The 26,428-nt window shown below is 40.3% G+C and overlaps 1 protein-coding gene across 1 annotated transcript in view; it reads left to right on the top strand.

Moving 5' to 3' along the window:
• Nucleotides 1-2,686: 2,686 nt before the first annotated feature.
• Nvl (nuclear VCP like) overlaps nt 2,687-26,428 on the top strand; it is a 49,192-nt gene continuing 25,450 nt past the window's right edge. The window contains exons 1-12 of the mRNA XM_021198604.2: nt 2,687-2,808; nt 4,620-4,693; nt 7,735-7,787; nt 7,874-7,970; nt 9,956-10,013; nt 11,378-11,650; nt 15,308-15,440; nt 15,596-15,672; nt 16,750-16,884; nt 19,085-19,186; nt 22,387-22,504; nt 25,353-25,497. Of these exons, the coding sequence (XP_021054263.1) occupies nt 2,752-2,808; nt 4,620-4,693; nt 7,735-7,787; nt 7,874-7,970; nt 9,956-10,013; nt 11,378-11,650; nt 15,308-15,440; nt 15,596-15,672; nt 16,750-16,884; nt 19,085-19,186; nt 22,387-22,504; nt 25,353-25,497 (1,322 nt within the window). The 5' untranslated portion in view covers nt 2,687-2,751. The remainder of the gene's footprint in view (nt 2,809-4,619; nt 4,694-7,734; nt 7,788-7,873; nt 7,971-9,955; nt 10,014-11,377; nt 11,651-15,307; nt 15,441-15,595; nt 15,673-16,749; nt 16,885-19,084; nt 19,187-22,386; nt 22,505-25,352; nt 25,498-26,428) is intronic.

Here is a 26,428-nt window from a genome sequence, read left to right as displayed (position 1 = left end):
AGTTCCAGGACAGCCAGGGCAACACAGAGAAACCCTGTCTCGAAAAACCAAAAAAAAAAAAAAAAAAAGTAAAAGGCAATTTCTAGAATTAGAGAAAGTATTCGTGATTTGACTATCTCATCAGAGATTAATACCACAAATATACAAGAGTTCCTAAAATGCAACACAGCAATTATATCTACCAACTGAATTAAGAAATGTCAATGGAAGCCAGATGTGGTGGGGCACTCCTAATTTAAGCCCAACACTTGCAGGGAGGCAGGGAGGAAGGGAGGGGCAGGCAGAGGCAGGCAGATCTCTGTGTGTTCCAGATCAACTGGGTCTACAATGCAAGTCCTAGGGCAGCCAGGGCTGTTATGCAGAGAAAAGGAGGGGGTGGAGGGGGAGGGAGAGGAAAAAGGAGAAGAAAGAAAGAAAGAAAGAAAGAAAGAAAGAAAGAAAGAAAGAAAGAAAGAAAGAAAGGAAGAAAATGGAAAAAAAACTCAAGGGACATTTTCTTAACATTATACAAATGGCCAATAAGCACATGCAAAGACTTTTAGTATTACTAATTACTAGGGAAATGTAAATCAAGTTTACAATGAAGTTATGCGTTCATTAGAACGGATGCTATCAAAAGAACAGGAAACCAGGGTTTATAAAGATATGAAATGCTTGTTGCTGTTGTTCAGGCATGGTCTCACACAGTAATCAAGAATGGCCTGGAACTCAAGTGGCACAGGCTAGCCTCAAACTTGCAGCAATCTGTTGTTCCAGCCTCCTGAATGCTACAATTATAAAATGAGCCAAGGTGTTCCTGTCAGCGGCAATGTAAAATTATATACCTGCCATTGAGAGCGGTGTGACCCACACCAGTGCAAATATCATTGCTGAGATTCCATCTCACTCCAGTCAGAAAGGCAGTCATTAAAGAGAAATAATTAACAACAAATGCTGGCAAGGATTGGGAAAGAAAAGAACCCTTATATACTATTTGTGGGACTATAGACAGATACTATGGAAGACAGTAGAAGATTCCTAAAACTAGAGCTATCATATGACATACACACACACACACACACACACATATATATATATATATATATGTACACACAAATGAATGATTGTCAGTATACAAGAGATACCTACAATATGCATATTTTGTCACAACACTATTCCCACAACAGACAAGTTACAGAACCAAACCAGACACCCACCAAGATATGAATGGATTAAAATATATACACATAAATGGAATATTAGAATCAAAGTCAAAACTAGGAATATAGTTCACTAGATACAGCTCAATTGGTGGAGTGATTGCCTATCATATATGAGGCTTTTGGGTCTGATATCCAGAGCTGAAAACTAAGAACCGCCAGGAATGGTTACTGTAGTTGTTTGAATAGATGTTCCTCACAGTCCTGGGCATTTGAACACTTGTTTCCAGTTGGTGGCTATTTGAGTGGCCTTGCTGGAGGAAGTATGCCACTGAGAACAGGCTTTGAGATTTCAAAAGACTCCTATGAGCTTCAGTTGGCTCAAGGCTTTCTGTTTGTGCTTAGAGACATATGCTAGCTGCTCGCCACCGCCGCACCGCCATAATGGACAGCTATCCCTCTGGAACCGTGAGCGCCAGATAAACCCTTTTATAGTTGCCTTGGCCATGTGTTTTATCATCGAATAGTAACTGACAGCCCTTTCTGTATCCTCCGCACTTCTCCCACATAAATCCCCTAGAACTCTGTAGACGATGTTGGCAAACTCAGAGCTCCATCTGCCTCTGCCTTCTGAGCACTGGGCCTTAAGGTGTGCGGTACTGCACCCGCACAAGTCCAACTTTCTGAACAACCATTTAAACCTTGTAAATTACTCTGAATAATCTTCCTTAAAAACAAACACCAATAACAACTCAGAGGCTCCTACACATAGCCGTTGCAAAATACTCCTCTGCAAAATTCTCCCTTGAAAAGGCCAAGAAACCCATACTCACCTTTGGGCTTTATCTAGTTTTTCCCCCTGAGCACCTATTAGCCACTGTGCACAAGAGTGCTAAAATGATCTTTTAATAAATTCCAATTCGGCTTCACATTGGTTTGTCATGGGATTATTTTCTACAACAAAGCCATGAATCGTGTTTTTTCCTGAAAAGACGTTTTTAAGGGGAAACCTTCTTAGGCTGCAGACTGAGTGTCCACACTATCCTGGGTACCGCGAGCGACTCCGTCTCTACATAGAACAAACAGAAACCGCGACCACGCTGCGGTTCTGGTTCCCAGACGGGAACGTGACAAACCCAAAGTTTTTTTTCTTACTACTTGGCTCTGTTGCCTTTGAACTCTTCAGCAATCTTCCTTGCCTCCGCTTCCCGAATATTGAAATTTTAAGGTTTTTTTCCCCCGCTATGCCTGACTTGGCATCAAGTTTACTACTTGCTTGTGAGTCTGCGCAGTCGCGAAGAGTAAAGTGTCCGTTTGCTCAGTTGGGAATCAATAAAGTTGAATGCCTTCAAAGCGGACCTTAGCCTCTTAGGCGGGGCTGGGCAATCCCGACGAGGAACCCGACTGGAAACTCGCGCGCTTCCAGGTCGTCCCGACCTCCGTGAGCAGCGCAGTCCTCCCCGCCGGCGGAGCTTTGGTGCTGAGGAAAAGTTGCGGGGGGGACTTCCGGTGCTAGGGACCACGCGTGGGCGGGGTTTCCGGTACGGGGGGAGAGCGCGGCTGTGGCTGTCTTCCCCGGTGACGAGAAGCGCCCGTGTCGGGCAGCGGCATCATGAAGCCCAGACCCGCGGTTTTCGTAGACAGGAAACTGAAGCAGCGGGTCATTCAGGTGCGTGTGTGTCTGCGGGCACTGCGTCTTCATTTGCGCGCGGCTGCCTGACCTGGCGCCCCCGGCCGCCGCCTCCGGCTTCCAGCGTGGTTTGGATGGTGCCTGGGGGCTTTGCCATTGTTTTTCCTATTTTTGTGTCTTGGAAGCACTGTGTGGTGGACGCCTTCGGTGGCGCATTCAGAGATACGAATTAAAGGGAGGGAGAGGTTTGGATTTTATTTGGCGGCGGTCGTACTGTGTAGCCCTGCCTAGCCTAGACCCCGCTTGTGGACCACGCTAGCTTTGAACTGGAGCCCCATCTTCCTCTGCTCCACCGCTGGGATAAAAGCTGCACCAACCGCGCCCCGCAAGGCAGTTTTGTATTTGTTTCCCATTTTTCACTGGTGGAATTTCAGGTTTTTTTTTTTTTTAATTGGAGTTTCAAGAACTTGGGTTGTTTTTCCTTGATCTGCCGCCCTTGCTTGTTTAGGGGTTCGAAAGTTCTCTAAGTTCTCAATTCCCTGGACTTCTTGTATCCCTTCTTTCGTCATACTCCTTTCTTTCTTTCAAAAGATTTATTTATTTATTAGATGGGAGTACACTGTAGCTGTCTTCGGTTGTGAGCCACGATGTGGTTGCTGGGATTTGAACTCAGGACCTTAGGAAGAGCAATCACTGCTTTGTTTTGTTTTTGGTTTTTCGACACAGGGTTTCTCAGTATAGCCTTGGCTGTCCTGGAACTCACTTTGTAGATCAGTCTAGCCTCGAACTCAGAAATCCCGCTGCCTCTGCCTTTGCCTCCCAAGTGCTGGGATTAAAGGAATGAGCCACCACCGCCCAGTAAGCAGTCGCTGCTCTTAATGGCTAAGCCATCTCTCCAGTCCCTTCTTATTTCTTTCTTACCTCCATACTTTTTACTGGACCTCATTCAGCCTAACACCTTTAAGTATGAGCTACTCTGTAATCCAAATTTGTATTTGTTTTGCTGCTGGTTTCATTTTGTTTTTGTTTTCTGAGTCAGGGTTTCTCTGTGTGGCCCAGGCTGTTCTGGGACTCGTTCTGTAGACAAGGCTGGCCTCTACCTTCCTCTCTGCCTTTCTAGGTTTGGGATTCAAGGTGTGGGCCACCATCAACCAGTCTTAAAGTCAACCGGCCTTAGAGTTATTCTTTACCCAAAAAATGTACTCACCTGCTTTTTGCTACTGTTTTGAGACAGAGTCTCTGGAATTGTTTATAGCCGGCTTCCTAGCCACCTCCGCTCAGTGACTGGTAGTTGTTCCCAGCCCCAGATTTTGCCTTAAAAAAAAAAAAAAAAAAAGAGTATTTTTATTCTATTAGTATTTTATTTTATATGCTTTGATGTTGTGTCTGCACATATGTCTGTGTGAGGGTGTAGATCCACTGGAACTGGAGTTGTGGACAGTTGTGAGCTGCCATGTGGGCGCTGGAATTGACACCAACTTTCATCCAGTAATTAAAGCTTAAAAGTTCGATTGTGTTGGGGTCCAGGAGTCACCCCACAAACAGACAGAGATGGTTTTTGAATGTATAGCCTGTGTGGCCCTGGCTGTCCTGAAATTCTTTTTGTAGACCAAACTTGCCTCAAACTCAGATCCAACTGCCCCTGCCTCCTGAGTGCTTAGATGAAAGGTGTGTGCTACCCAAGCCTGGCTGATATGGCACTTAAAAATAAATTATGTTCATGATAGGCTTTTTTATTTTGTGGTACACTTTATTGCTGAAGAATTTATATTGAACTGTGTATTGGAATAACTCAACCTCTTATTTACTAGTTAAAATGTCTAAGTTAATTGTCATATTTTCTCTTTCAGTACCTCACTAGTAATAGATGTGGCAAATATGTGGACACTGGAATCTTAGCATCCGACTTGCAAAGAATGTACAGGTAAAGAAGTGTACTGCTAAATCCTTGCCTTTTTAAAAAAGCCCCTCCCCCACCTTGTTTTAAATACTCCATCTTCCTTAATTTTTCAATTGATACCAGTGGTTTCTAGCATCATCTTACCAATTCATAAACCTGGATCTTAAGTCAGTTATACAAACATCTATAGTCACCTATATATACAGTGACTGTATATACAGTGTTAATTCCTTTTACCAGAGGAAATGGCTTCTTTTCATCCCTTAATATCTCTTCAGTTGGCCAGGAGATAGAGCTATTGTTGTAGTACTTCCTTTTTTGTTTCATTAGAATATTAAAGCAATCAAGCATTTCTTCCTCAACTTTCAGACTCTATCAAAGAATGTGAGTCAGGCCTGGTAGCCATATGTAATCCTATCACCTAGAAAACTGAGGAAGGAAGGTTTCAGGCTGAATAAAAAACAACAGTGAAATCTCTCAATTTGTAAAAATAATTTTATTCTTTAAAAGTTCAGTTCTTTTAAAACTATTCAAAGTGGGGGACTGGAGAGATGGCTCAGCAGTTAAGAACACTGTCTGCTCTTCTAGACATCTTGAGTTCAATTCCCAGCATCCACATGATGATTCACAACTGTCTGTAATAGGGTCTGATATCCTCTTCTGGTATGTCTGAAGACAGCTACAGTGTACTCATTTACAAAAAAAAAGTAAGTCTTTAAAAAAAAAAAAAAACTATTTGAAATTGGTTTACATAAATGGCACATGGGTTCCAGCGTACATAGCTTAACTTGGGTTTTATACTATCATGAATGAATGGTTTAATAATTGAAAGTCTTGAAGGAGCTGTACTACAGAGCAATAGTGATAAAAACTGCATGGTATCAGATACAGTGACAGGCAGTAGATCAGTGGAATAGAATTGAAGACCCTGAAATGAACCCACACACTTATGGTCACTTGATCTATGACAAAGGAGCTAAAACCATACAGTGGAAAAAAGACAACCTTTTCAACAAATGGTGCTGGTTCAACTGGCGGTCAACATGTAGAAGAATGCAGATTGATCCGTTCTTATCTCCCTGTACAAAGCTCAAGTCCAAGCAGATCAAGGACCTCCACATAAAACCAGATACACTGAATCTAATAGAAGAGAAAGTGGAGAAAAGTCTTGAACACATGGGCATAGGGGAAAAGTTCCTAAACAGAACACGAATGGCTTATGCTCTAAGATCAAGAATCAACAAATGCAACCTCATAAAATTGCAAAGCTTCTGTAAGGCAAAGGACACTGTCAATAGGACAAAACGGCAACCAACAAATTGGGAAAAGATCTTTACCAATCTCACATTCGACAGAGGGCTAACATCCAATATATCCAAAGAATTCAAGAAGTTAGACTCCAGAGAACCACTTAACCCTATTTAAAAATGGGGAACAGAGCTAAACAGAATTCTCAAGTGAGTAATCTCAAATGGCTGAGAAGCACCTAAAGAAATGTTCAACATCCTTATTCATCAGGGAAATGGAAATAAAAAACAACCCTGAGATTCCATCTCACAGCAGTCAGAATGGCTAAGATCAAAAACTCAGGTGATAGCAACTCAGGTGGTGAGGTGGTGAGGAAAAAGAGGAACACTCCTGCATTGCTGGTAGGATTGCAAGCTGGTACAAGCCCTCTGGAAATCAGTCTGGCGGCTCCTCAGAATAATTGGACATATTACTACCTGAGGACCCAGGTATACCACTCCTGGGCATATACCCAGAAGATGCTATAACATGTAATAAGGACACATGCTCCACTATGTTCATAGCAGCCATATTTATAATAGCCAGAAGCCGGAAACAACCCAGATGTCCATCAACAGAGGAATGGATATAGTGTGAGCTGCCATATGGGTGCTGGATTTTGAACCCAGATCCTGCTGTGGAAGAACAGACATGCTATAAACTGCTCAGACATCTCTCCAACTCTCTCATTTTTTACTCCAGGCTACCTGGCCTGCCAGTTTCTGGGAATTCAGTTACTATGTTGTCTCCCTGTCTTGAAGTCTGACTCAGGTCCTCACACTTGCACACAAGCACTTTACCTACTAAGCCATCTTCTTAGCCACAAGAATCTTACTAAAAATTCTTAAAATTACATTTTCTGTGTGCATGTGTTTGTGAGAGAAAGACAGAGACAGAGAGACACACAAAAGTGCCAGGGTACACCTGTGAAGTTAAGGCAGCTTTACAGGAGTCTGTGTTCTTTCACCATGTGCTCCTAGAGGTCGAATTTGTTTTGTTTTTGAGACAGAGTTTCATTATGTAGCTGTGACTGGCTGATAACTTAGTATGTAGATCAGGCTATCTTTAAACTCACTGAGATCCATCTGTTTGCCTCTTCCTCCTGAGTTCTGGGGTTGCAGGCATCTGCTAAAATACCCAGTATGAGTAATTTATATTCCTTAAAGGCATGCATGGTATTGGTCGCCTTTAATCCTAGCACTCAGGCAGGGGCAGGCAGATTCTCTGTGAGAGCCAGGTCCTTGTTTCTTTAAAAAAAAAAAAAGGGGGTTGGGGGGAAGAATTTACACAGAAATAAACTGCTCATGAAACTTGTGTACTATCTTTAGCATACAAATAAATGTTTGAACTTGAATTTAATGAAGAAATGTGAGATCAATCTAGATAAGGAATATTTTAAAAGTTAGCTGACCTGTTTCCTTCTAAAATGTTACTGTCAGCTGAACATAGTGGCCTACACCTATAGTCTCAGTACTTCCTTGGAATCAGGGGTTTGAGTCTAGCCTGAACTACTTAGTAACATTGTCTCAAACATCAAAAACAAAACAAAAAAGTCAATGTAATTGGGCTGTAGGACCATTTAATCCCAGCACCCAGGAAGCAGATGGATTTCTTAGCAAATTCCAAGCTAGCCAGGGTTAGAAGACTCCGTCTTGAGTCTGAGACAGGGCATCCTATTTTGGTCTCAGAGTAGCACATGACAGTTTACAAATATAACCAATAGTATTTAGTGGAAAATATTTGTAAAAACAGTGTGCTAAAATTATTTTATTCCCCAGTGTAGATTATGGTCGAAGAAAAAGAAATGCTTTCAGGATTCAGGTAGAGAAAGGTGAGTCTTTCACTGTTTAAGCACAATTATCAACAGTCAAAGAAATAATTATTTTAACTTGGCATTTTATTTTTCACTTGTTTCAGTATTTAGCATAATTAGTAGTGAGAAAGAACTTAAGAATCTTAAAGAACTAGAAGATGGACATCTGGCAAAAAGAGCAAGACTAGATGAAGAGGATGAGTAAGTATTGCAGAGCATCTTTCCTGAGGTTCCACATTCATACTGAAAACATGTTCAGTGCCTCTTTTGGCCAGCATTGCAACTGTGCTGAACATTTTCTACTTTACATTGTGTTTCCTCCAGCCATATTGATTGCTCTGTAGTCCCTAAAGCATTTTGACTGTTCTCTTCAGTAACTTGAGTATTCATTTCCGTTTCACAACTCCCACTCAGCCGTGTGAAAAAGTCAGTGAAGATGTCAGTCTTTCTTGCTCCTTCTTAGGTCCCTTCTGAGTGTTTTCTTAACATCCGGTTATAGAGATTTACTGTAATCTTTATATCACATGGCACTGAAATTAATGTACTGTGTTGTATTACCAAATATAGTTTTCTCATCTTTTTCATTCTTTGCTTTAATATAATACCAGGTATATTGAAAGATGGCAGTAAATTTTGATGTTTAAATATGTTATGGCTGGAACACTCGTGTTAAAAATAAAAATGTTTCTAGGGCTGGAGCAGTTTTTCCAGAGGAACCAAGTTTGATCCCGGTTCTTAGGTGGCCCCTTCAGCTGTCTGTAACTATTGTTCCAGGGCATCCGTACTTGGCCTCTTGGTGCCCCACACACGGTGCATATACATACATTCAGGCAAAGCACATATACACATTAAAAAAAAATAGAAACAACAAAATCCTCAGTGAGACATTCTTCATTATTTGATAGATAAGGAAGCTGACACTCAGAGGCATTAAGCACAGGTTTTAGCTGGTTAAAATGGATTTCTAGTTCAGTTTTGAGACAGGGTCTCTCTGTGTAGTCCTGGCTATCCTTGAACTTTATGTATATCAGACTTTCTTCTGCCTCCTAAGAGCTTACACAACAATGCCTGGCTGTTTAAAATAGATTTTTAAATTCTAGTTTCTTTGATCATAATATCCCTTTTTTCTTAAGATTTATTTTTACTATTTATTTGTTTTGTTTTTTAATTTAAAAAATGTTAATACAATGTATCTTGATCATGTTTTCCCCTTTTTCCAGTTTTTCCTAGATTCTCCCTGCCTCCTTACCACCTAGCTTTGTGTTCCTTTTCTCTCTCCCTTTCAAACATAAAATGAAAATCAAGACAAACAAAAAGCTAATTAAAAACACCAAAAAGGCCACAGAGCAACCTTAGAGTTCATTTGTGTTCGCTACCTGACTAGTCTAAGTCATGGGGCTTTCTCTGGAGTGTGGTTAATCTACCCACTGGTAGTCCATTGGAGAGAATTTCTCCACAGGGAGAAAAGGTTTTCTCTTTGCTAGTAGATACCTATTGGCTCTTGTTCACGTCCCCTTTTTAGTGGTGGGGTTTTGTCCAGTTTGTACCTGTGCAGGTCTTGTGCATGCTGCCGCAGTCCCTGTGAGGTCACACGCGCATGAGTCCTGCTGTGTCTGGAAGACACTGTTTACTTGGAGTCATCCACTAGCTCTGGCTCTTGGAATCTTTCTGCCTCCTTTCTACATAGATTGCTGAGCCTTGAGGGAGGGATTTGGTGAAGACAATGCATGTGGAAATGAGTGCTCCAAAGTCTCACACTGCACATGATGCTTTTGTGAGTCTCTAGTGATTCCCATCTGCAATACGAAGGAGCTTCTCTGATGATGGTTGAGCAGTACACTAACCTGAGGAGGGGTTTGCTGCTTCTTTCTTTTTGAATTATTTGTATTAGTGAGTGTGATTGTGTTAGTGAATACCATGTGAATGTTGGTGCCCAAGGAGGCAAGAAGAGGGCATTAGAAAAGTTGTGAGATGGAGTTAGAGGTCATTGTGATAGGAACCAAATCTGCTCTTCTATAAGAGCAGCAAGTTCTATTAATTGTCAAGGCGTCTCTAGCTGTCAGCCCTTGGACTCATAGCCAATGTTTTACCTTAATCTATTGACTTCTTTAGCATAGTAATTTTTTAGGTTATCAGAGAAAGGACTTCAAAACATTTTTTCTTTCTCTCTTTTTTAAAATTCTCAGGTACACTGAAAGCTATTCTGATAATGATTCGAACATGGAAGATTACCCAGATCCACAGGTAAGACGAACATTCAATGAGCCCACTTTGCTTGCTTGCTTCCTTTCTTTTTCTTCCTTCCTTCTTTCTTTCCTTCCTTCCTTCCTTCCTTTCTTTCTTTTTTTTTTCCTTCCTTCCTTCCTTTCTTTCTTTTTTTTTTTTTTTTTTATTTTATTTATTTTATGCGTATGAGTACACTGTAGCTATCTTCAGACACACCAGAAGAGGACATCAGATCCCATTACAGATGGTTGTGAGCCACCATGTGGTTGTTGGGAATTGAACTCAGGACCTCTGGAAGAACAGTCAGTGCTCTTAACTACTGAGCCATCTCTCCAGCCCCGATTTCTTTCTTTTTTAAAGATTTATTTATTTTTATTTTATGTTTATGATTTTTATCTGCATGTATATATGCATCATATGCACATCTGGTACCTGAGGTCAGAAGAGGATATACCTTTATACTGGTGTTGGGAGCTACTGTGTGGGTCCTAGGAACTGAACTTTGGTTTCTTCAAGAGAAGCCAGTGTTCTTAACTGCTGAACCATCTCCCTAGCCACATTTTTTTTTTCTTATTCTTTAAGATACTCTTTTAGAAAAAAATGCCAAAAATAGAATAAAAGACGATGTCCGTCTATATCATTATATAATTGAATGCTTCCTATGCACACCATTGATGATTTAATCATTCTTTCAGTACTTATATTTGTATAATCAGTTAAATAAAGGAGAAGCAGTAAAAACAATGGCCAAAACTAAAGGGAGATAATAATAACAAACCTGAACAGGTTTGTGTGACCTTTGATATCAGCACTTGGGAAGCAGAAGCAGGTAGATCTCTGAGTACTAGGCCAGCCTGGTCTACGGAGCAAGTTCTAGGCCAGCCAGTCCTGTGTAATGAGTCTCTGTTTCAAAAACAAAAAAGGAGGAAATAGCCACACCTCCTGCCAGGGGGCAGCACTGCTGATGACAGCCGAGCTAGAGACATCAAATGGGCCAGGGTACTTATAGGTAACTTCTCAGTTTTTCCTTCTTGGTAAATGAGGCTTTGAATTATTAACACAGTGATTGCAGTACTACATTATATTTGATTCAGTATTGAACTGAGATAGTGACTCATGATTACCAGTTCATTTTAATACCTCTTGATTTTACTTGATCACCAGTTATGGATTGGCGTGGTTCTCTGTTAGCCAAGGGTGGTTATAGTAGTTTCAGATAGTAAAAGTTTGTTTGGGAGTTTTATAACTGACAACCTATGTATTCTAAATATAAATGTTTTGAGAGAAGTTGTTTAAAGCAAAATACACAAAGTTTTTTAGTTTAGGTACTAGAGCTTCAAGACTTTTTTGAATAACTTACACTGAAATCATGTTTTTGTCAGTCAGCAAATCACATGAACAGTTCCCTGCTCTCTTTGTATCGGAAAGGAAACTCTGATTCTGTTTCAACCACGCCAAAGTTGGAACAGAGAGAAGCCACCACTTCAACACCATTGCTGACATCTAAAACGGACTCCATGCCATTGAAGACCCCTGCCCGAGAATCTGAGGGAGGATGGTTTATTGACAAAATTCCAAGTGGAAAGAAAGAAAGTCTTCCCTTGGACCTATCAGATGACCAAAGCAGCTATAAAAAGCAGGATTCTGAGATTCAGGTATTTTTATATTGAAAGTTAGTTCCATGTAGTTGGAGTACATTGCAATCTTTTCACTGAATGTAGTATCAAGCAGGTACTTATACTCTGTTTTTAAAATATCACAAATACTTTGAAATACACAGAAAACGTTATCACTGTTGACTAACTTTTGTCGTTATTATTCTGTCTGGCATCTTTATTTTTGCCTTAACTATTGAGTAGAAGCCGGGCGGTGGTAGTGCACGCCTTTAATGCCAGTACTTGGGAGGCAGAGGCAGGCCGATTTCTGAGTTCGAGGCCAACCTGGTCTACAGAGTGAGTTCCAGGACAGCCAGGGCTATACAGAGAAACCCTGTCTCAAAAAACCCTATTGAGTAGCTTTCTGAGTGTGATCTGCGTCTTGTTCCTCTACTCCACTTTTCTCACGTGGATACCTTTTCCTGACTTGTTGGATCCCTGCCATTTGTGTCAGCCTTATTGGCAGTGGGACATGCCTGAGAAACAGTTTCAAGGAGGAAGGACCTAGTTGGCTGATGTAGTGCTGATTCTCCCGAGAGGGGTAACAGCATGGTGGTGAACAGGGCATTGTAGAGCAGAGCTCACCTCAGCAAACCAATTAGATGTAGGGATCAAATTTCCAAGTATAAGTTTTGCAAAATCTAAGTCATATATTACCCCTGAAAATTTTGTGTCCAAATTAGGATATGCTATAAATTTTCAGTATATTTTAGCATGTGAAGAGTTAATTAAAAGCCCGAGGGCTGGAGAGATGGCTCAGCTCAGTGGTTAAGAGCACTGACTGCTCTTCCAGAGGTTCTGAGTTCAATTCCCAGCAACCACATGGTGGCTCACAACCAACCATCTATAATGAGATCTTATGCCTTCTTCTGGTGTGTCTGAAGACTGCAACAATGTATTCATATACATAAAATAAATAAATAAATATTTAAGACAATTAGTTTAAAAAAAAATAGCCCAATATAAAATATCATTAGTGCTGGGCAGTGGTAGCAAAAACCTTTAATCCTAACACTTGGGAAGCAGAGGCAGCCAGATCTGTCTGAGTTTGAGGTCAGCCTGCTCTATAGGGCGAGTTCCAAGACAGACAAGGCTGCACAGAGCAACCCTGTGTAGCTGTCTCTTTTTGCTACTTTGTGGGCTCTTCTTTCTTCTATCCTTTCAATTCCCTAAACTAGATAGGAAAGGAAAAGGGATAGAAAGGAAAGGGGACATTGTCATTAGACGGCTTTCTGCTGATAGAGGCAACTGGTTCCTTGGCACGTTTGATCTTTGCTGTCAGAGTATCTAATTTCTTCTTTTTCCTTGCGTGGGACTACTTAACAGACCACAACCAATAGCAAACAACCAACAACCCACCATCCTCCTGGGGGCCCTAGAATTTATATGCTTTCTGAAAAGTACCCAGAATTCCAAATGTCAACACTATCTCAAACACTGCTGCTGGCAAAATCACGCCTGTTAGCATAAGGCAAACCATGGACAGCTGTTGTGGACAAACTGAAACCAGTATCCCACACTTAGCATTACGACAAAAGTATATTCCCATAATACTTCTGTTTTTCAAAGAAAACAATTCAAATTTGCCAGCTACAACCTTGTCTCAAAAAAAAAAAAACAAAAAAAAAAACCATTAGCAGCTGAGTTTAGACATGTTTCTGATTACCTTGGAACTTGTCCTATAGAGTAAGCTGCCTTAAATTTGAGGCAGTCCTACTTCTGCCTCCTGAGTTCTGGGACTCTGAGTGTGCTCATTAGTAACTTTGTATTAACTGTGTTGAAAGGAGAGTGTTTGGAGTGTGTTAATTAAAATAGATTTATTGTTAGATGAGTGTGGCTCAGTTGTTCACTTAGTGCTTAGAATATGTAAGGCTCTGGGTTCAGTAGTTTGCACTCAAGAAAAGAGATTATGAAATGCCTTTTTTTTTTTTTTTTTTTTTTTTAAAAGATTTATTTATTTATTATATGTAAGTACACTGTAGCTATCTTCAGACACTCCAGAAGAGGACATTAGATCTTGTTACAGATGGTTATGAGCCACCATGTGGTTGCTGGGATTTGAACTCTGCACCTTTGGAAGAGCAGTGGGGTGCTCTTACCCACTGAGCCATCTCACCAGCCCATGAAATGCCTTTTTATTGTCTACATTTAATGTGTATATTATTAGTGTACAATGAGGTGTACACACTAATATATAAAATACATGTGACTTGTGATGTATTTCTTCTGAACAGTGCTGCTATTGTTCGTTTCTCAGCACCAAGCCTTGATTTGTCGAATTCTTTCATGATTTGGCAAATTCTTTCATATGTGCCTACGTGCACATGAGCATGTTTATTTGCAAATGCATGTGTGAGGTTACATATCAGAGGTGAATGTCAGATGTCCCTCTCAATTGCTCTCTACCTTTTCTTTGAGGAAGAAAAATCAGTTGGTCATTGGTGACTCATGCCTGAGTTTCAAGGCTACCCTGGTTTCAGAGTGAATTCCAGGACATCCAGGGCTACCCAGAGAAACCCTGTAATAACAACAACAACAACAACAACAACAGAATAAACTTAAAGCACACACATGGAGAAGGGGATGTCTGTGATCTCAAAATATCTCACTAAATGTGGGCTTTCTAGTTCTATACTGGCTGACCAGCAAACTATAGGGATCCTCTTGTCTTTTCCATGCCAGCACTGGCATTTCAAGATCAACCTCATTGCACACAGCTTTTTATGTGGGTGGGGAGGGGTCTGAATTCAGACCTCATGATTATATGATACTTTACAATTGATTTTTGATCTTGAAATAGGGTTTTCTTCTTCGTCTTCTTCTCCTTCTTTTTATTATTATTAATATTAATATTATATGTAAGTACACTGTAGCTATCTTAAGACACACACCTGAAGAGGGCATCAGATTTTATTACGAATGGTTGTGAGCCACCATGTGGTTGCTGGGATTTGAACTCAGGACCTCTGGAAGAGCAGTCATTGCTCTTAACCGCTGAGCCATCTCTCCAGCCCTTGAAATAGGGTCTTTTGTAGCCTAGTCTAACTTTGAAATTGTTATGTAGCTAAAAATGCCCTTAACTTCTGATTCTTCTGTTTTTACTCCAAGGTGTTGGGGTTACAGGTTTTCCTTTTACACTATTAGTGGGCTGTTCCCCAGTATCTTTGCTTTAAGCTGTAAGTATTCACCTATCAAGAACATTGTGATAATTGGTAAGAACCTGATGTTTATATGCCTCAAGTCTTTTAGAAGAGGTTAACTGGCAGAAGTGAGAAAAAAGTTATCAAATAAACAATTTAAGCTTTCACTTTTCTGAAAGAAGGCAGAATCCTTGAGCAAAGAGATTGCAAGTAGTTAGCAGTGCTATAACACAAATGGATATAGCTGTCGTTGAAAAACGTCTGTTAGGGGGCTGGTGAGATGGCTCAGTGGGTAAGAGCACCCGACTGCTCTTCCGAAGGTCCGGAGTTCAAATCCCAGCAACCACATGGCGGCTCATAACCATCCGTAACAAGATCTGACTCCCTCTTCTGGAGTGTCTGAAGACAGCTACAGTGTACTTACATAAAATAAATAAATAAATAAATCTTAAAAAAAAGAAAAACGTCTGTTAGCATTGTAATTTGAAATACAGAATTTTTGTATTTTTCTCCCCAGAATTTAAAAGACTCTTCTCTTTTGGAAAGTGATAAGAAAAGGAAAGGTAGGGCAAAGGGCAAAGGAAACAAAAGAAAAACAGAGGATCTTCAAGAAGTAGATGGAGAAATAGAAGCTATTCTGCAAAAGAAAGGTGAGCTGTCCATAGTAGTGGTGTGTTTATTTTGAGTTGTTTTGAGAACTATTAGTGGGAAAACCTAGTTCAAAAACATTTTTTTATATAATGGTTCTTTAGCTATATTTTTGTGTGGAATCACTAATCTTTTTACCTTTTTTGTTTTTTAACAGCTAAAGCAAGGAGTACAGAGTTGCAGATTTCCAATGTGAAGTTTGAAGATGTGGGAGGCAATGATGCAACATTAAAAGTTAGTGCCAACTGAGAAATGGCATTACATGTAATGCATATATTGAAACCATTTACAGTAACAAAGCCTGCCTTTTTTTTTTTTTTTTTTTTTTTNNTTTTTNGAGACAGGGTTTCTCTGTATAGCCCTGGCTGTCCTGGAACTCACTTTGTAGACCAGGCTGGCCTCGAACTCAGAAATCTGCCTGCCTCTGCCTCCCAAGTGCTGGGATTAAAGGCGTGCACCACCACCGCCCAGCAAGCCTGCCTATTTTTAATTTAAATGAAAACAAATATGTATATAGGTGTTCTGCTTGCTTGCATGTATGTTTGTATACCTGTTGCATGCCTGGTGTCCTCAGAGGTTGGAAGAGGTTGTCAAATTCACTGGAACTGGTTTTCTTTGTTTTGTTTTGTTTTGTTTTTTGTTTTTCCAAGACTGGGTTTCTCTGTGTAGCCCTGGCTGTCCTGGAACTCACTCTGTAGACCAGGCTGGCCTCGAACTCAGAAATCTGCCTGCCTCTACTGGAACTGGTTTTAACAGACGCATGTGAGCCATCATGTAGATGTTAGGAAACAAACCCAGATTCTCTGCAAGAGTAGCCAGTGCTCTTCACCCCGGGCCACCTCTCCAGTCCTTTGTTTTTTAATGTGAAGTAAGTATAGAAAAAAGATTGGGAAGGTGAGGTGAGCAAACCTGACCCTTCAGGGTACTAAGCTTTCTGTCTTCACATCTTTAGTTTTAGTGTATGTGAAGTGCATGCCTTGTAAGTTATGCTGTTCTGACAGTACTAACGTTAATGACGTTAATAATGATCATGGCAGCTTTCTAGTGTCTTCTCTGTTACAGTTACTGTTAGATACTTTTTGTGGTATTTTGTGAGAGATATTTTTATAGCTTAGGAAATAAAGCACGGAAACATCACAGAAATTATTTACTTAGTATTCAACGCTGGGATTAAGCTCAAGTCAAAGCCTAAAGCCTGTCTGTCTTCTGTCTAGTATATTTTGGTGTTCCAAAAAATAGGGCATTTCATTCTACTTTGATTCTTTCTTTATTGGGCTGAGGAAAACATCTTTTATGCTTATTCCTTGGCAGGAAGTCTGCAAAATGCTCATACACATGCGTCATCCAGAGGTATACCAGCACCTTGGTGTCGTGCCCCCTCGTGGAGTTCTCCTGCATGGACCACCAGGCTGTGGGAAGACATTACTTGCACATGCAATAGCAGGGGTGAGGCCAGTTGCTGCTGGATTTCTATTTGTTTTTGTTGTTTATTTTTTTGTTTGTTTGTTTGTCTCTTTGGTCAATTCCAATTAGACCTGGTATCTCTTTAGGAAGCAAATTTAATCAGTAAGAGAGTCCCCTTCTCCCTCCTCTCCCTCTCTTTCTTCTTCCCCCATCATCTTCCTCATTGTCTTTTTGTTGTTTTAAGACAAGGGTTTCTGTTTGAGCCTGGATCACATTGATTTGGCTAGGCCTGCAGCCAGGAGCCATCCCTTACTGTGCCCATGCTGGGGCTACAGAGGTGGAGCTTCCTGCCTGCCTTTCCATCAGCACTGTAGTTCCAGACACAGTTCTCAAGCTGCCCAGCGCGTTACACAGATTGAGCCATCCCAGCCCCAACTCCCTTCATTTACCTTTTCATGCTGCTACTTATGCTGGTAGGGTTGCTGTTGATTTTTAATGGATGCAAGTATTGTGTCTGTGACAAAAATTGGGTAGGAAGCAAAAACAGCATAATTGTAAAACTCTAAACATTTAGTTGGCATTGGAGCTATTTCTCTTGTATCCTAATCATTCTTAAAATCAGCAAAATATGCAAAATAATGTTTTTCTCTTGGAGCTAATTTATTTAAAATTTCCACTGTTAAAATGTCCTTCTAAATTAGTTTTTAAAAGATCAGTTAGGTTTGTATTACACACTTGAAAGTCCATTGTTGTTTGGACTAAGATAGGATTGTAAGTTTAAAGCTATCCTGGGGCCAGGCAGTGGTGGCTCACACCATTAATCCCAGCACTTGGGAGGCAGAGGCAGGCGGATTTCTGAGTTCGAGGCCAGCCTGGTCTACAGAGTGAGTTCCAGGAGAGCCAGGGTTATACAAAGAAACCTTGTCTTGAAAAACAAAAAAACTAACAAAAAAAATTGTCAGGCTGGAGAGATTGCTCAGCGATTAAGAACACTAACTGCTTTTCTTAAGGTCCTGAGTTCAAATTTCAGGAACTACATGGTGGCTCACAACCATCTGGTGTGTCTCTTCTGGTGTGTCTGAAGACAGCTACAGAGTACTTATTTGTAACAATAAAAAATATAAATAACTAATTAAATTTATTTATTTATTTGTTTTATGGCCACTGCATAGTAGGCCATAAATGCAACATTTGCATTTTTCTGTTTGAGTAAATTCCTAGATTTCTTTTAAAGACAGGGTCTTACACTGTTTGCCCAGCCAACCTTGAACTCAAAACTTTAGTCTCCCAAGTGCTCATATTATAGGTATAAGCCAGAATAATTGGTGAGTAAATTCATAGGCTTTTTTGTTTGTTTGTTTAAAACAGAATTTCTCTCTGTAGCCCTGGCTGTCCTTGAACTCATCCTTTTTTTTTTTCCTTTTTGCTTTTCAAGACAAGGTTTCTCTGTATAGCCCTGGCTGTCCTGGAACTCACTTTGTAGACCAGGCTGGTCTCTAACTCAGAAATCCGCCTGCCTCTGCCTCTGCCTCCCGAGTGCTGGGATTAAAGGCGTGCGCCACCATGCCCGGCCGAACTCAATCTTTAGACTATGCTAGCCTCAAATTCAAAGTTCCAGCTGCTCTGCCCCCCAGTGAGGAGAGGGTATCAAAGTTGTACGCCATTACCACTCAGCTGATTTTCTTTTCTTTTTTAAAAAGATTATTGTATTGTATTTGTGAGTATTTTGCCTGCATGTATGTCTATGTACCATGTGCATGTCTGGTGTCCAAGGAAGACAGAAGAGGGCATGGGATCCCCTGGAGCTGGAGTTATAGACCATTGTAAGCTGCCATGTTGGTGCTCTTTACTGTGGAGCCATCTCTCCATACTTTTAAGTAGTGTTTGTCATTAGGCTCATATACAGAGATAGAATTTCTTAGGAAATTAAAGAGGCCAGAAAGATGTGTCAGTGGGAAAGGTGCTTTCCACCATGCTTGGTGATCCTCTTGAAACAGGAAACAGACAAGGTGGAAAGAGAAAACCAACTTTGACAGGTTGTCCTCTGACCTCCATGTGTACACAATGGCACAAGCATGCCTGCACACATACATGAATGGATGCACAATAAATAATAAATATTTTTTAAAAACTTAAAATAAAAACACCTCCCTAATTTTGGTACGACAGATTGAATAAGAAGAATGTGAAGAAGTTAAATTTTATTTAACCTTTGGTCATTCTTTTCTGTATATGTGCACAGGAACTTGACTTGCCGATTCTGAAAGTGGCTGCTCCAGAGATTGTGTCAGGAGTTTCTGGAGAGTCTGAGCAAAAGCTCAGAGAGTTATTTGACCAGGCTGTGGTGAGTCAGCTATTGCTTATGTGAGCTTATCACCTGCTACAAGCTTTCAGTAGAGTCTGCTTTTCTGATGTTAGAATTCTTTCCTGCCTACTGACCTTCCTTTTGTAATAATGTTCAGTGGTAAAAATTTAAAGTGAATTTAATGGTATAGACTCTTGGCTATGTAATGTTTCATATAAAATCAAGTATATAGGTGACAAGTTTATACTGACAAACTTGGGGCCGTAGTACCCAGAGGTAAGTGTTCAGAACATGCTATCCTGAAGTCATTTACTTTGTTTCTCCAGCTTATGTCTGACTGAACAACTTGCAAACACCATAAGAATTATCATGTTATAATACTTAGGGTTATACAAGCACTATAAGACTCGGGATCAATGCTGTTTTTATAATTAGAGGGGTGAGAAGAAAATTCTCATAACAAAGAGAGATTATACCTGACTACAGGTTCTGTAATACAATTTAGAAGTGGGTATTAGAGCTGGGCGGTGGTGGCGCATGCCTTTAATCCCAGCACTTGGGAGGAAGAGGCAGGCAGATTTCTGAGTTCAGGCTACACGGAGAAACTCTGTCTGAAAAACCAAGGGGGGGAAAAAAAAAGAAGTGGATACTGAGATTCAGTTAAAGTTACATCTTCAGCATATACTATGGTGATTAAATGTCTGCCTTCTCATTCAGAAAGCTAAGGACCAGTTCAGTGTTGTCACATAATGTGATGGGAATGATAAAATACCCAGTTCTCATAGGGTCACTGAGCATTTAAATCAGAAGATTCACTATTTTTTTCAGATAGTGTTTTGCTATGTTATCTAGCCTACCTTAAATAAATTCCTGACAACCAGTCTTTCAACCTCAGTCTCCCAAGTGCTGTGATTATAGATGTACACCACCATGCTCAATTGAAAGAATTATTTTAAAACCTTTAACATTGTGTCTGGGGTACATAGCAAGAGTCCTGTAATCATGACATTTGCACTTGAGCAGACTTAAATCACAGCTGTGACTAAAACTAAAAAACTGATGAAAAGTTTGTTTCCCATCTCCTTCCTTACCTACCCCTTTCAGACAGGGTTTATATAACTCAGTCTGGACTCAAACTTCTTGTGTTGCTGAGGATGATGGCACTGGGTTTAATTTTATTTCTTTATTTGCATCTAAGGCACATAATTACTCATAAACATAACCATTGTAACTACCTGAAGCTGATGTAAAATTAGGAAATGTATTTTATCAGCAATATTACTAAGTAACTGTATACTTATAATAAGTATAAATTATAAGAGTGACTGATTAATTTTTGAAAGAACGTTTCACTGTTTAGCCCTTGCTCTCGTCTAGAACAAACTATGTGGATCAGGCTAGCCTGAAACGTAGGAGTCTGCCTCTGCCTTGCTGTGCTGTGCCACTGTGCCCAGCAAGAAGAATAGTTTTAAGATGGGGAGAAGTAGAGGTTAGCTGCCAGGTTCATAATATAGACTGACAGGCGCAAACGGTACCAGGACCATTGAGAGAACGGATGTAAGTGGTGCAGATAGTTACCATGTCTTAGTTTACTCTTCTGTTGCTGTGAGAAGACACCATGTTCAATTGAAAGAATTATTTTAAAACCTTTAACATTGTGTCTGGTACATAGCAAGAGTCCTGTAATCATGACATTTGTGCTTGAGCAGACAAGGCAACTTACAGAAAGTTTATTTGGGACTTAAAACTTCAGAGGGTTAAAAAGTTGATGCCCATCATGCAGCGGGTAGGCAGGCCTGACTCTGGAGCAGGAGCTGAGAACTTGCATCTAATCTACAACCACGAGGTAGAGAAAACCAACTGAGAATGACTCAGGCTCTTCATACTTCAAAATCTGCCACAGTTGACACACTTCCTGTAATGAGACTACACTTCCTTCCTCAAACAGTTCCACCAACTGGGGACCAAGCATTCAAACATGTGAGCCTGAGTGTGTTGCTTGGGCATGGGGAAGCTTTCTCATTCAGACCAATTCTAAGAGAGTTGTAACACTTGGAAACTTCTGTATATATGGTAAACACAATGGCAAACATGGATGAAAAGTGAAGTGGCATATTTAGGACATGAGTTCGTGTCACATCTCCCTGTAAAGCAAATACAGTGCCTGATGCAGGTGTTGAGTGAGCATGTGGTTTTACAACTTCATTTCTGCCACTCACTCTTTAATCCAAGTGAATGACGGAACCTTGTCAGGCCGGGTAGTGTTTTCTAAAGTTACCCCTCCCTTAGGCTAAGTTCTGATTATCACCACTCTTTCCCATTGAGTTTTCCAGATCACTGACAAAACATAATGGGTTTATTTTCTGAGACCTTTGCTCTGAACTTTGTTACTGATCTAGCAATCATGGGTGCTTTTTGCAAGCATTGTCATGAGGAAAATTGGCAAAGAGAGCCAGTAGTGATGGGCCAAGTATCTGTTGCTTGGTGTCATTTCAAAGTGACAGAGACTTTTAGCACAATAAATGTCACTATTTGGACTATGGAGTAACTAAGATTGAGATTGTCAGCCTAGGTTTTTGCTTTTCACTTAATTCTTTTTGCGTGTGTGTGCAGACATATTAGTCTCTTTGTATGCTGTTTGTTAGAGTCTCAGTCTGGCATGGAACTAGAAATGTTGCCTAGGAAAACCTTGAAGTCTTATCTTAATCTTTCCAAGTGCCAGCATTGTTGGCATGTGCTATTATGCTTAGTTGAGAACTTTTAAATTTACTGCTTATATTCTGTAACATACAAATATGCCTTATTACAGAACAATTTCAGAAGATTATTTCATAAACCACAATCCTTTCTATTCAAGCATCTGGTTCTCTGATAACAATCAGAAGCGTTATTGTAAATGCCTTGTTCATGGTTATTCTTTTGGTGACTGAACCTTCTAGGGCTTTTTGTTGTTGTTTGTTTTGGTTTTGGTTTTGGTTTTGGTTTTGGTTTTGGTTTTGGTTTTGGTTTTTCGAGACAGGGTTTCCCTGTATAGCCCTGGCTGTCCTGGAACTCACTTTGTAGACCGGACTGGCCTCGAACTCAGAAATCCGCCTGCCTCTGTCTCTTGAGTGCTGGGATTAAAGGCGTGCGCCACCACGCCTGGCGAGCCTTCTAGTTTTAAAAATCATAAGAATACATAAATGTTATTCACCAATATAGGGAATTTATTTTATGTATTTTGGTATTTTTATTTCTAGTCAAATGCACCATGTATTGTTTTCATTGATGAAATTGATGCAATTACCCCCAAAAGAGAAGTTGCTTCAAAAGATATGGAACGAAGAATTGTAGCCCAGCTTCTAACCTGCATGGATGGTAAATAATGAATTTGTATTAAGATAATATGGTTTCTTAAAATCATGCAAGTCATGAATGTATATCTGACCACTTACATGTGAATCTCATAAAACAGGACCTTTTTTTTGTAAAAGATTTTCCATTCATTTCAAATTGTAGTGTGTGTGTGTGTGTGTGTGTGTGTGCGTGTGTACACATGGGTGTACCTGTTTGTGAGTATACTTGTTTATGTGGGAACAGGGGTCAGAGGTCAATCTCAGGTAGCATTCACTAGGAGCCACCATTAATTGAATTGGTTTGGTGCTTACTTACTGAATAGGCTAGACTAGCTGACCAGTTAGCCTCAGGGGTCTGCCCATCTCCACTTTCCTAGCACTGCGGTTACAAGTCTGCCACACTGAATGCATTTTTTTTTTTTTTTAATGTATATAGGAACAAGAGTCTTTTTTTTTTTTTTTTAAGATTTATTTTATTTATTATATAAGTACACTGTAGCTGTCTTCAGACACTCCAGAAGAGGGAGTCAGATCTTGTTACGGATGGTTATGAGCCACCATGTGGTTGTTGGGATCTGAACTCCGGACCTTCGGAAGAGCAATTGGGTACTCTTACCCACTGAGCCATCTCACCAGCCCCCTCCTTTTTTTTTTAAGTTCTTTTTTTTTTTAAGATTTATTTATTTATTCTATGTAAGTACACTGCAGCTGTCTTCAGACACTCCAGAAGAGGGCGTCAGATCTTGTTATGGATGGCTGTGAGCCACCATGTGGTTGCTGGGATTTGAACTCCGGACCTTCAGAAGAGCAGTTGCGTGCTCTTACCTACTGAGCCATCTCACCAGCCCTTTTTTTTTTTTTTTTAATGTGGGTTCTGGGGATTGAACTCAGGACATCACACTTGCATATCATGGACTTTTCTGCCTTAGCTGTGTCCCAACTCTATAGTAATTAAATATGTGTGTACTCATATATTGGTTTGCTTTTGCTGTATATGTTTTGCATAGTACCTACTGTTGGCCTTTACATTTGTGTAAGATATGTTGAATTTTTAATGCATTCATATTTACCTTTTAAGAAAATATTTTTACTTGCACGTATATTAAGTTTCTTATGGCTCCCAATTGTAAATTACTTGTTGTACTTCATCTTTTGTGTCAGGGATTGAACCTGAGTCCTGGTGTGTGCTCTGCAAAATATCTATTACTGAATTGCACCCCCCTCCAGTACCACACACAGTGCCCTATGCTATTTCATTTTTCTTTTTATCTTTTTTTTTTTCTGTCATGTTTGAGGCCTATATTATTTCTTTTTCTATTAGATATTTTCTTTATTAAGTTGTAACCACATTTTTTATTTTAGATTTATTTAGTTTATGTATGTGAGTACACTATTGATGTCTTCAGAAACACCAGAGAGTGATGTGTTTATAAAAAGATAAAGAGAGGGGGGTAATATGTTCTATGGAGGTGTGGCGAGGTATGGGGAAGGGGGTGTCTCAACAGGCCCATGCTGAGGTAGTCCTTCACCCGAGGGACCAGCAACACAATGGTATAGTGTAGAAGTGAGGTTATTCAGGGCATGGGGAGGGGAGAGAAGAGGTTAGTAGAGACAGAGAAAGGCAGAGAGAGAAAGAGGGTGGGGGGTGTAGAGGCCGGCCATGAGCATGTGGGCAGGGGTGTGAATGGGGAAAGAAGGAGGAAGGACAGAACAAGGGAGATGCAGGAGACCAAGAAGGAGGCCTGTATTCTAGAAAAACTTTTCATAGTCTTCCTCATCAGATAATCTATCCATGATTTACATTGTACTTAACGTTTGAATACCATGTTATTCTTATGAGGCAGTATAACCTGGACTCTCTTCTATTTAATTCTAGTTCAGCTTTCAGAACATTTACAAAAGATAAAACTGGGGGGCTGGTGAGATGGCTCAGCGGTTAAAGAGCACTGACTTCTCTTCCAAAGGTCCTGAGTTCAAATCCCAGCAACCACATGGTGGCTCACAACCATCCACAATGAAATTCAATGCCCTCTTCTGGTGTGTCTGAAGACAGCTACAGTGTACTTACATATAACAATAAATAAATCTTTAAAAAAAAAACTGACAGAATATCTATGAAAGACAAAATTTAAATCCTGTATTCTGCTTATTTCTTAAGTAAGCCAGGGTGGCTTAGCTGGTCCTTTTTTTTTTTTTTTAAATCAGTTTTTTGAAACAAGAGGCCATTGGCTCCCATTACAGGTGGTTGTGAGCCACCATGTGGGTGCTGGGAATTGAACTCAGGACCTCTGTAAGAACAGTCAGGGCTGTTAACTGCTGAGCCATCTCTGCAGCACTTGGGCTGTTCTTTACGCCCCCCCCCCTTCCTGGTTTTACCATCCTTGTGGGACAGCATTGCTGTCTTCCCCAGGCCCTACTGCTGGGCTGTTCCTGTTGTCTGAGCGTGCCTTGCACATGCCCCCTGTGCGCTGTCACTCATGCTGCTGCTCTCTGTAGAACCTCTACCTCTGCTTATGGAAACTGTACTAGCTAGCCTTTTAGGCTTTCCTGAGTGTTTTCTTCTGTGAAGCTGCCATTGTCCCACCTCTTGTTCTGTTAAAATACTTAGTTTATCCTAATTGTTATTAAGCTTCTTGAAATGTGTCTTACACTGTTTCCTTATTTAACTGCTTTGTATCCTCAGGAGATTGTGAATTACTGATAAGAAAGGCAGTCTTTATCTTCACATTTGTTACATAAACAATAAATGTTTCTAAATATTTGTGTATCAGAGTACATAAATTCTCTCCAACTTTAAAATCATTTGTGTAAGCATTGTTGTCCTCAAGTATCAGATGTCTTCTTCTCTGTTTTCTACATCTGGTTCTTAGATCTGAATAATGTGGCAGCTACAGCCCGGGTCCTAGTTGTTGGAGCTACTAACCGGCCAGACTCATTGGATCCTGCTTTGAGACGTGCAGGAAGGTTTGACCGGGAAGTCTGCTTGGGTATCCCAGATGAGGCAGCCAGAGAAAGGTATATTCTTATAGAATAATGTTGTTTGTGTACCACTATGTGAGCTGAGTAATAAGTTTTGAAAATAAGTGCTAAGAAATACCATGTAGTTGATGTCTGTTCTCTCTTTGTCTCTTGTCTCTTCATTGGTGTGTGTGTGTGTGTGTGTGTGTGTGTGTGTGTGTGTGTGTGTGTGTGTAATTGAACGGAAGACCTCAAATGTGTTTGCAATCAACCTACCCTGAATTCTTTCCCTTTTCTCTCAAATTGACTTGAAAAGGAAAACATAAAACCGTGTTTAACAGAGTAACTCAATAGGACATTTGTTTTATTAGTTTGTTCAGTAATGATAATCATTGTGTTTATTGATAGCTGTTTGTCTGATACTCTTGGTGACTTCTGTGCTGATTGACTTCTCAGCTTAAGGGCCAGTGTCTGTACATGGGGAGCAGCATTGGGCCACCTAGTCCTATACTAGTTAGGTCCGAGTGCCATTGCACTTGTCTGCCCAAGGCTGTGGGGCTCAATCAAGGATTATAATGAATGATTCGTAGTGATTGATATCGAAAGAGCAAAGAGCTGTATACCCAGAGTGTCTTAAGATGTGCCCCTTAAGGTAGTAGAGTAGAAATCTCGTGAATTAATGTTGTGATCTACCGCATTTTCAATTTTTTTTGTGGTAATTGTGATTCTAAACTCACATAATCACTGACCATTTTTAGGATGAGTGAAGGATATCAGTGAAAGGAAATGATTGCTTTGGAGGGAAGGGAAGAGCTAAGAATAGATGGAGAAGGTGGTCAGCACTGTGTGGAAGGTCCAGCTTTAGGTCTGTGCTATCATTTCCTCTTCCCAGTGTTTGACATCACCTCATTTTTCTAAAAAGTTACTATTATTTGACACGAGTTATTTGTATAGATAATAATTATGTTCACATGTATTTTTTTTTTTT

The sequence above is a fragment of the Mus pahari genome, chromosome 5, assembly GCF_900095145.1.
Source record: "Mus pahari chromosome 5, PAHARI_EIJ_v1.1, whole genome shotgun sequence".
Taxonomy (NCBI): Eukaryota; Metazoa; Chordata; class Mammalia; order Rodentia; family Muridae; genus Mus; species Mus pahari.
Note: the sequence above shows the minus strand (reverse complement) of the source record. Positions and strands in the feature narration are given on the sequence as shown.